The 10,209-nt window shown below is 34.5% G+C and overlaps 1 protein-coding gene across 1 annotated transcript; it reads right to left on the bottom strand.

The window, feature by feature from the left end:
* Positions 1–1,113: 1,113 nt before the first annotated feature.
* Positions 1,114–9,324, bottom strand: LOC113056857 (aspartate aminotransferase, cytoplasmic-like). The gene is made up of 9 exons (XM_026223762.1): positions 9,080–9,324; positions 7,014–7,195; positions 6,678–6,801; positions 6,389–6,501; positions 5,398–5,502; positions 4,943–5,093; positions 4,675–4,840; positions 3,847–3,989; positions 1,114–2,129 (listed from the first exon to the last, which is right to left on the bottom strand). Exons 1-9 carry the CDS (start codon positions 9,186–9,188, stop codon positions 1,990–1,992), a joined length of 1,233 nt encoding a protein of 410 aa, XP_026079547.1. The 5' UTR covers positions 9,189–9,324; the 3' UTR covers positions 1,114–1,989.
* Between the last annotated feature and the right edge of the window lie 885 nt (positions 9,325–10,209).

The following is a 10,209-nucleotide window of genomic DNA, read 5'->3' as shown; positions in this document are numbered from 1 at the left end:
GTGTGTTCTGATGCCACCAGAATCTGCTACACTGAAGGTCTGTCATCACATCTGTGCCGGTTAAATGGCATTTGTTTTTTATTTTTTTTTATGGCTTTGCATAGAGTGAAAAAAGTTACTTATTAGTTCACTCAGAAATGAAAATCTGAATCCAAAAATGTACTCACCTCAGGCCATACAAGATGTACAGTAGATCCGTTTCTATGTCAGACATGGAGAAATGTATCATAAGATCTTTTGCTCACGAGCGGATCCTGTGCAGTGAATGGGTGCCATCAGAATGAGAGTCCAAACAGCTGCTAAAAACATCACAATAATCCGCAAGTAATCCAATATGACTCCAGTATATCAACTGATGTCTTGTGAAGCGAATAGCTTAAGGGGTTTTTATCATCAAACTGTGACTTCCAGTTAAAATAGGAGTCCTCTATCCATGATCAGGAGAGATAAATGCTCAGATCAAACAGTGTTTTCAAGTGACAACAGTCTAGAAGAGTTCTAATCAAATATGACAACATGGTTTTGCTTTGTTTCTTACAAACATTTGCACGTCACAAAATTCTCAAATCTCATTCTGACGGCACCCATTCACTGCAAAGGATCCAATGGTGATTCAGTGATGTAATGATACATTTTTCCAAATCCGTTTTTATGAAGAAACAAACCTTGTCCCAGCAAGTTTAAAATTGGCATGCTTACAATATGAATATATACCAGATTAAATTATACTGCCAATTGCTCTCTGTGTAGTTAATAAATCACATTTTAATATACCATGGTTTTATCTTTAACAAAATAATTTGCCAATGCTGTTAAAGTCAAAACTTAAGTTACAAAGTTGAACATTAGAGGGTTTGAAAAGAACTGAAGGTGCAAAAGTGTCCTAATGAAACTAACAATTTTCATCACATTACTCAGTGCTTGTTTTGTGCCAGAAAATTCACTTCTGACCAAGTTAATGCATCCCGGATGAAAACAAGTATTGATTTCTTAATAATACCCCAAACTTCTGAATGTTACTAAATATACTACATGTATTATACTACATACTACATTACATTATACTACATTATATTACTATATGTGACTTGGGTTACTAAAACACACCAGAAATGTTTGTTTACTTCATTTATTTGAATGCACTTTGATTAGTATATTTGTGCACAAGAAGTTTTAATACACCTAGAGGTTTGATCTTTTGAGACTAAGCAGTGTGGGAGAGTAATGGACTAATTGCTGCACATTTATTAAATGGTCCTGCAGTGCACAAATGAGCCTGAACACAACACAAAAACACAGCAGTGTGAGTGATGGAGCAGAATCAGCACATTAAAAAGACATCAGAAAATAAAGTGCAAAACAATGCCTGGGATCTTCACAGCTCAGGATTTCCAGAACATTAAAGACGATGAGCTTAAAGGAATATTCAACCCACAAATCACTTTTCTGTATAATTTACTCTCTTTGAGCTGTCAGAGATCCAATATCCCAGAATGCACCTCTTCACCGATCACAATACAAGGTTTCATCCTCTATTGCTTACAATAAGTTTAAAACTGAATCAAAAAAAGTGGATTTTTAGGTAAAATGTTTCTTCAAGCTATTTATTTTGAGGTAAGAGTATCAGGATTTGACAGTTAAACACAATCTAACGCCCCATTATTCAAGTTCTAGAGTCATCTCTGTGTGCATGTTTTGAGAATACACAGACACACAGATCATAAAACATGCACACCGTCCTTCAGTTCCGCACTCAGTACAGTGAAATTTACAGACACAATGATAAAATTCAATTATATATATATCTTCTGGGACCGTTTCATTTCTTTATAATTACAGTTAAAATAGAATGTTGAAATGCTGATTAGACCAGCAAAGCTGGTGAGTGAAGGTGTGTATCAGTGTGTGTGTGTGTGTGTGTGTGTGTGTGTGTGTGTCTATGTTCCTGAAGACACACACACATAAAAACAGGAAGTGTGGTAAAGGTGCTTATTGGACTGTAGTGACAGCCTCATGAATGGACTCGGCCACATAGTCGATGTTCTTGGTGGTGAGGCCACACATGTTTATGCGACCGCTCGCCATAAGATAAATGTGCTTTTCTTTCACCAGGTACTCCACCTGCTTAGCTGTAAAACAGAAAATAACATTTTTAAATGGTTAAGTAACAGTTTATGTAAATTTGTAATGGACACATTGCATTATTAATAATAATAATAATAATAATAATAATAATAATAATAATAATAATAATGAACTTTTTCCTTAACTACTTTTCCAGTACTAACTTTAAATTATTTTCTCAATGCTCATATTTAACTATTTGCTCAGTACTAACTTGTAACTATTTTCTTAAGCACTAATTTTAACTATTTTCTTAGTAGTCGTTTTTTTTAATCTATTTTCTAAGTGTTAGATTTGAACTATTTTCAAGTACTAACTTTTAACTGTTTTCTAAATACTTGTTTTAACAAATCTCTGATTACTAGCTTTTAACTATTTTTAAGTACTATCTTCTAAACTATTTTCTTAGTACTAATTTGTAACCTTTTTTTCTAAGTAGTAACTTTTAACCATTTTAAAATCTAACTTTATTTTCTCAATAGGGTTTAACTGTTTTCTCAGTACTAACTACTATTTTTTCAGTACCAGCTTCGAACTATTTTCTCGGTACTAATTTTTAACTATTGTTAAGTACTAGCTTATAACTATTTTCTTTAGTACTAACTTCTGTTTTCTAAATACTAGTTTTAGCTAAACTCTGATTACCAGCTTTTAACTATTTTTAGTACTAACTTTTAACCTTTGTTCAAAGTACTAACTTAAACTATTTTCTCAGTATTAACTTCTATTTTCTCAGTACTCATTATTTATATAATTTTTCTAAGTACTAGCTTTTAACTATTTTCTCAATTACTAACTTTTAACTGCTTTCTAAATACTCGTTTAAACAAATATCTAATTACTAGCTTTTAACTATTATTAAGTACTAGCTTTCAAATGTATTCTTAGTACTAACCTAACTAAGAACTAGGAACTTTTTCAGAACTAGCTTCTATTTTCTCTGTACTAATTTGTAACAATTTTTAAGTACTAACTTTAAACGGTTTTCTAAATACTAGTTTTAGCAAAACTCTGATTACCAGCTTTTAACTATTTTCTTAGTAATAACTTTTACAAAAAAATGTAAAGTAGTAACTTTTCACTATTTTCTTTAGTACTAGCTTTTAACTATTTTCTTAGTACAGTATTTTCCGGACTATAAGTCACACTCTTTTTCATAGTTTGGCTGGTCCTGCGACTTATAGTCAGGTGCGACTTATTTATCAAAACTAATTTGACATGAACCGAAAGAAATGAACCATGAGAAAACATTAATGTCTACAGCCGCCAGAGAGCGCTCCATGCTGCTCACTCCTGTATCCTACACTGAGCAGCATAGAGCGCCCTCTGGCCGCTGTAGAAGGTAATGTTTTCTCATGGTTCTTGGTTCTAAATAAATGCGACTTATATATGTTTTTTTTTCCTCATTATGACCTATTTTTGGACTGATGCGACTTATACTCAGGTGCGACTTATAGTCAGAAAAATACGGTACTAGCTTTTAACTATTTTCTTATTACAAACTAACTATTTTCTCAGTACTAGCTTTTAAGTTTCTCATTACTAGCTGTTAACTATGTTCTTAGGTATGAGCATTTACCTACTATTACTTTTAAAGCCTATAGTTGCAGTAATGTGTAATTAATCAGCAGGTAAAGCATTAGTGACTCATGTGAGAACAGATGTGTCCAGTGGTGAGATCGGTGATGAACAGAGTGAGAAGCGCTGGAAGGAGGAACTTACAGTTGAGACCAGTGAAGCTAAACATGCCGATCTGTTCAGTGATGTGCTCCCAGGTTCCAGGAGTTCCGAGTGCTTTGAGTTTTTCCTTCAGCTGAGCACGCATGAGCAGGACTCTGTCTGCCATGGTCTTCACATTGTCCTTCCTGTAGAAAGTTGGTAAAATGCCAGACTATAAATAAATAACTAAAACATACACATACAATGGTGAATCTCAAACATCTGTCAAGAACACATCCAGGTCACAAAGAAGTCCTCCACAGCCCTGCATCTAAAACTAATTTGATAATGCTGAGTTCCAAACTCTCTACCATGTAGTTTTTAACAAAATATGAAAGAAGATTTATATTTATTATGCAGAGTGGTGCTATTTTTTCTATGATCTATAATATTTTTTTTAAATCAGCATAAATGAAAAGCAGTGCATTTAATATTTTAGAATTTAAGTTTACATTTATGCATTTAGCAGACGCTTTACAGTGCATTCAGGATATATATACCCTTTATTTATTCGTATTTTTTTTTTACCAGTATGTGTGTTCCCACATTGAACCCACAACCTTTTGTGCTGCTAAGGCAATGCTCTACCACTGAGCACAGTAAATAAGCTGTAACTGTCGCTGTTTTTTCCCATAACAGTAATGAAAATTAGATTATTTTATATATATATATATATATATATATATATATATATATACATACATTAATGGGAATTTAGGGAGAAATTGTTTTTCTTGAGAATCCCTTCAAAATTATATACTTGCGCTATTAAATGTTTTTTTTTTCTTTTTACCAAACACATGACACTAGATTCATTTAATCTGCATTCACCATTCAGCAAAGAGTTCAGGGGTGTTGAGTGTGATGGCAACCAGACGTGCACCCTGGGACGGAGGGTTGGACCAGGTAATGCGAACGATCTTCTCCATTTGAGACAGTACACGGTTCAAATTGTCTTGGTCTTTGGCTACAACAGTCAGGTTCCCCACTCTCTCATCTGTGGAGTCAGATTATTCTTTACAATCAAATGGTTCTGAACAAGGACACAAAACAAGGCATTAAAAGGGAATCTCTAACATGCAACACTGGAACCACTTACTGTACAGACCGAAGTTCTTTGAGAATGACTGGGCACAGAATAATTCAAAACCTTGTGACACAAAATAGCGGACAGCCCAGGCGTCCTTATCTAAATTTCCTGAGGCAAAACCCTGATAGGCTGAATCAAAGAAGGCAAACAGACTCTTTCGCTGAGGAGAGAGATGAGAGAAAAAAGTTGTCAGATAACAACTTCTCTGCCATGCAAAAAAGCATTTCAGGAACATTCTGTGTCCTGTATGACTCTACAGTTTTGATGAGATATGTTGACTCTAGGCGATTATGCAATAGTTAACTCAGTATTTATAAAACTGTTAAACTTAGACAACAGTAGGTTGTAATTGCACGTTGTGCTTAAATGGCTTATTACCTGCAATTAGGATCCTTTTTCTGTACCATGAGCTTTAGTATTCTAATCTGAGTGAGATGATGTGGGGTTGTTGTGATGGGTCTCACCTTCATGACATCAGCGATCTGCTTCCATTGGTCCTGGGTGGGATCTGTGCCGGTGGGATTGTGAGCGCAGGCATGCAGCACAAAGATGGAGTGATCAGGTGCGCTCTGACAGGAAAGACATGTTTTCATTTGGACTGTATACAGCAGATGTGTTCAAACTTTTTAACACAAAGAGCTAAAAATCTCATTTCATATAGATTTGTAGGCCAAAATTAAATGTATCGAATTATATTAAAATGTGTAACATAAAGTTTTACGTCAAATCAAATTTACATTAAATCAAATTCAAAATTGACTTTTTTTATGTTTTTTAAATTATTCCCACGATGGCAAATATGAATTTTCAGCATCATTACTCCAATGTTCAGTGTCACATGATCCTTGAGAAATCATTCTAAACATTTCTTATATTTATTTCTTAAAACGATCAATTTTCAGTTTGAGCTGCTTAATATTTTACCATAGGATTCTTGGATAAACAGAAAGCTCAAAGAACAGCATTTATTTGAAATCTAATTTTTGTAACAATCTAAAAGTTTCAAACTATATCAATTTAATGCATCCTTGCTGATTTTGCTTATTTAAAAAAAAATAAAATGTTTTTGACACCAAACTAGGTAGTGTACGCTACGTGTTTTTTTTTTTTTTTTATAGCATGTTTAGAGCCATTAGAAAATGGCACTAAAGCAAGAAAATCTGAACTAATACCATGACTGTCATGCTCAACATTTCTTTTCGGGCATAATCAAAGGTTTTTAGATAACATCTATCAATTACTGATAAATAAGTAACTAGGAAGAGCTTGTTTCGTTAAAGGTAAACAATGAGTCCGCACACCAGAAAATGCTCCTTAGCAATTTTAATGATTGCTCACCACGTGTAACGTTTCGGGCCCAAGCCCTTCATCAGACATTAAGGTTTTGGATGTGTGTGCTACACCTTTGAATTCTTGTTTCGTTAAAGACAATGGAATTTCAAAATCACTGCTAACCTCTAGGTCACCCAGAAAACCTTCCAGATCGAGTCCACGCTTCCCTGCATCCCAGTATTTGTATGGACGGATGTCCTCAAATCCAGCGTTAGAGAAAACAGCATTGTGGTTCTCTAGAATAAAAGACCACAAACTGAACTGAACATTTTAAGCATTTGACACAATACATAAAAACAAAGTTAATTATTGAACATAAGGTCAGCATGCTACGCTCTTTAGAGGCAAAACTTTAACATATACTTTATATTGTACATTGTATTTTCCTTGAGTAAATAGATCTGCTGCTCACCCCATGTGGGTGCCGACACATAAATGGGCGTTTTTGTGTTGTCAGTTCCATTATACCAACGACGAAGAAACTCTGCTCCGATCTTCAGAGCACCAGTGCCACCTAAACACTGCACGGCTCCTACCTGCAAAACAACAACAACAGAAACATCTACATTAGAATGCTACCGCTTCAAAATGTGTAACAATGTGTTAAAATAAACCTTTTGCTAAATCTGAAAATGTCATGATTTCTGAAGGACTATGTGTCACTGGACACTGGAATAATGTAGGTTTGCCATTACAGGAATAACTTACATTTTAAAACGCATATAAAAAAAAAAGCATCTCATCTGACCCGATTGTCCTTGATGGCAGGACTGTCTTCACCCAGAGCGATCTTAGAAGAGCTTGAACGAAACTCTGGCAGGCCTAGAATGGGCAGGTACTCGTGGTTCAAACTATGGTCATCAGCGATCATCTTCTCCACTTTTCTCACCACGGGCAGAACCCAGGGCTGACCTTCATCTGTCCTGTAGGCTAAGGTGAGAAATACGATGAGAATTTAAACCAGACTGCTTCAAAATACAAAAGGCAACATTTTTTATACTTTTATTTAGCAAGAATGCATTACATTGATCAAAAGTGACAGCATATATATATATGCTGAAAACTAGAGTAATGATGCTGAAAATTCAGCTTTGCCATTACAGACATGAATTAAACTTTAAAATATAAGAAAATGGAAAACTTTAAGCTGATATATTTCACAATAATCCAGTTTTTACTGTATTTCTAAACAAATAAATGCAGCTTTGGTGAGCAAGAAAGACTTATTTCATAAACATAAAAACACTTTTGAACAGTGCACATTACAGCACCCTGAATTTCTGTCTAATCAATATCTGCCATGCGTAATTGTTCTTTTTATCAAGCCTGTCTATAATCAGGATTTATCTGTGAACTTTCACCAAAGAGCAAAATAAGCTTATTCAACATTAACGTGTCCTGATGCAACTCTTGAATTAAAAATCATACACAAATGCAGAAAAAAATGCATCCTGTACATAAACGGAATCAAAAGATTATGAAGTGGAGCAATGGTTTTAATAAATCTGCATGCCTGAATGTATCAAATATTAGAACAATTACCAGTTTATGGTGCAACTTATTTAGTTTAGTATATAATTATCAGCCTTTTAAAAGATATGAGATAAGAAGCATATTCGATGCATAATCTTTTGTCACCTTCTGCAGAAGTACGACAAGATGTAGTAGAAAGCACATGAAATCAGTGTTCTGGGTTGCTCAAGAGGGATAGGCCTAATCATTTCAATCTGAGGAAAGACCGCAAATCAGGGGGGGAGGGGTTCAAAAACAGTCATGACTCAGGGATTTTCAATCTCAGAACCACAGGACAAGCGGAAGATAAAGATAATCCTCCCAGAATCCTCTGAGGTCAAGCCCTCTAACTGGGATCAGGAATAACTACACAGCAGATGACACATGACAACTGCTTCTACACAAAAATACTGTTGACAAAACACAATCTATTCAACCCAAGGTAAAAGCACTGCACATGGGCCTGGTCTCCAATAGAAACGGCCAATGCTGGAAGAGTAACTCTATCCTTTAATATATTTAGAAACCCTAGATGCCTCTGGAGCTAAATGCCATGACTTTAGTTTCATTTAATGTGATATAATAGAAGTCATTTAAAATTTAACACCAATTAATTTTTTATATGTATTGTCTATATTTTAGAGTAATGGTCAAGTCATCAAAAATATGAAATAAGACTATTGGAAAAAAAATGTATTATGCAGGGACTGACAATGTTAAACAAAACATATTCTATTTGAAAAGTTTTTCTTTTTGAAAGTATCTCTGCACAATTGTTGGGGTATTTTTTAAGCAGTATTTAATAGATTATTAATATATGAATTATTTAAAATAATAATTAAATAGCAACTAAAAAGTTAAATAATTATTTAAATTATTCAATCCATTTCAAACATGCATTAATAAGCATTAAAGCATGCAGTTCAATTGTTGGGTCCTTTCACTAAGACCAAAAATGTAATTTTTTAATTTGTATTGGTCTGTTTTACAAACATAAAGAGAAAATATAAGATCAGATCTGTATGCATGACTTGCATACAGTCTAAAACGACATACATGTCATGCAGTTAAAAATATAACAGTTTAATGGAGTATCTCGTGTTACTGATGCTGTTAACGTTACTGGATTCCAGACAATAACCTAATAACGTACTGTGCCTCCCACCATCATAACCATTCAAAATGAAAATGTTGACTGTCGTCAAAGAGGTTAACAGTGTGTGCGTGGACACACTCACAGTCATATTCATATATTCTGATATACACGTGCGTGTAGGTGTTGATATAAAGCGCATCTCTCACCTCCGACTCCCAGATTCACCTTCCGGGGATTCTGATCTTCACGGAAATCTGCTGTCAGTTTAAACACTGCGACAGGAGCAGCTTGCGGGACTTCACCAAATATCGACATGATATTGTGTTAATATTTCTGCTAATTATGAGCGAGAAGAGGGAGACTGCAACGCAAGTACCGCTGGATTGAAGTGCGGTTTGATGGAGACAAACAGATTTTAACCTTCAGATGTGCGATTTGGCAATGGAGGACAGGCGTGTCTAAACTGACCAATAGAAACCCAGAAGCTTGTGTTCGACTCGAAGATTACCCAATCATATTTTAATACCGTAAGGTCAAGCCGCTACGTCATCAACAAACGCGCGCGACAACACTGCGAGGACCAATGACAACTGGAATATGAAAGAGCGACGTGCCTTTTGACCAATTATAAAGTAGAGAGGGCGGGTTACGTTTGTGTTGTGTTCATTCACACCCACACAGCTATTTGAGTTCCGTATCCAGATATCTGGATCATAATTGAAGTTGTGTAATTTATGGCTGTTATCTGCTTTTACAAAAACAAAAGTTTCATAATATCCGTCTTAGTTCACTTTAATGATGTTATCAGTACCCTGTACTTCCACCTTCCCCCAGATAAAAATTAAAAACACGGCTGAATTTGATATTGCTATCAAATTACAACACAGTAATTTAAGGCTATATAAATGTGGTTAAACAACACTCCTCGCAAATTGAATAGTAGAAATACAGCACCTGTTTTGGGTAGACCTCACACACACACACACACACACACACACACACACACACACACACACACACACACACACATATATATATATATATATATATGTATATGTATATATGTATATATACATACATACATTACATGTTAGTCTATATATTTACTGAAAGTATCCAAACAAGGAGAACAACAAAAAATACAGTAAATTTCTACATTGTGTTTAGCAAAACTGACCTCAATATTTGGGCTATTTATATTGAATTAAGATTTACAATGCAACTAACCCTTAATTTTTTTTTGTTTTTTTACTTTAACTTTTAAAGCATTCCAAATTTATATAAATATACATTACATTTTATTGTTAATAATGCTTAATTGCTGGTAGCCTATATT

This window comes from Carassius auratus, chromosome 38 (genome assembly GCF_003368295.1).
Source record: "Carassius auratus strain Wakin chromosome 38, ASM336829v1, whole genome shotgun sequence".
Classification (NCBI taxonomy): Eukaryota; Metazoa; Chordata; class Actinopteri; order Cypriniformes; family Cyprinidae; genus Carassius; species Carassius auratus.
The sequence above is the reverse complement of the archived record's forward strand: the minus strand, read 5'-3'. Positions and strand labels throughout refer to the sequence as shown.

Bases quoted from the DNA above. Each gene is read 5' to 3' on its own strand.
- LOC113056857 (XM_026223762.1), bottom strand. From the start codon at position 9,188: ATGTCGATATTTGGTGAAGTCCCGCAAGCTGCTCCTGTCGCAGTGTTT. The intron at 6,802-7,013 runs GTCAGATGAGAT...GTTGTTTTGCAG, and splicing joins CTGCCATCAAGGACAATCGG to GTAGGAGCCGTGCAGTGTTT. The intron at 2,130-3,846 runs GTAAGTTCCTCC...TCTGTTTTACAG, and splicing joins TAGCTTCACTGGTCTCAACT to CTAAGCAGGTGGAGTACCTG.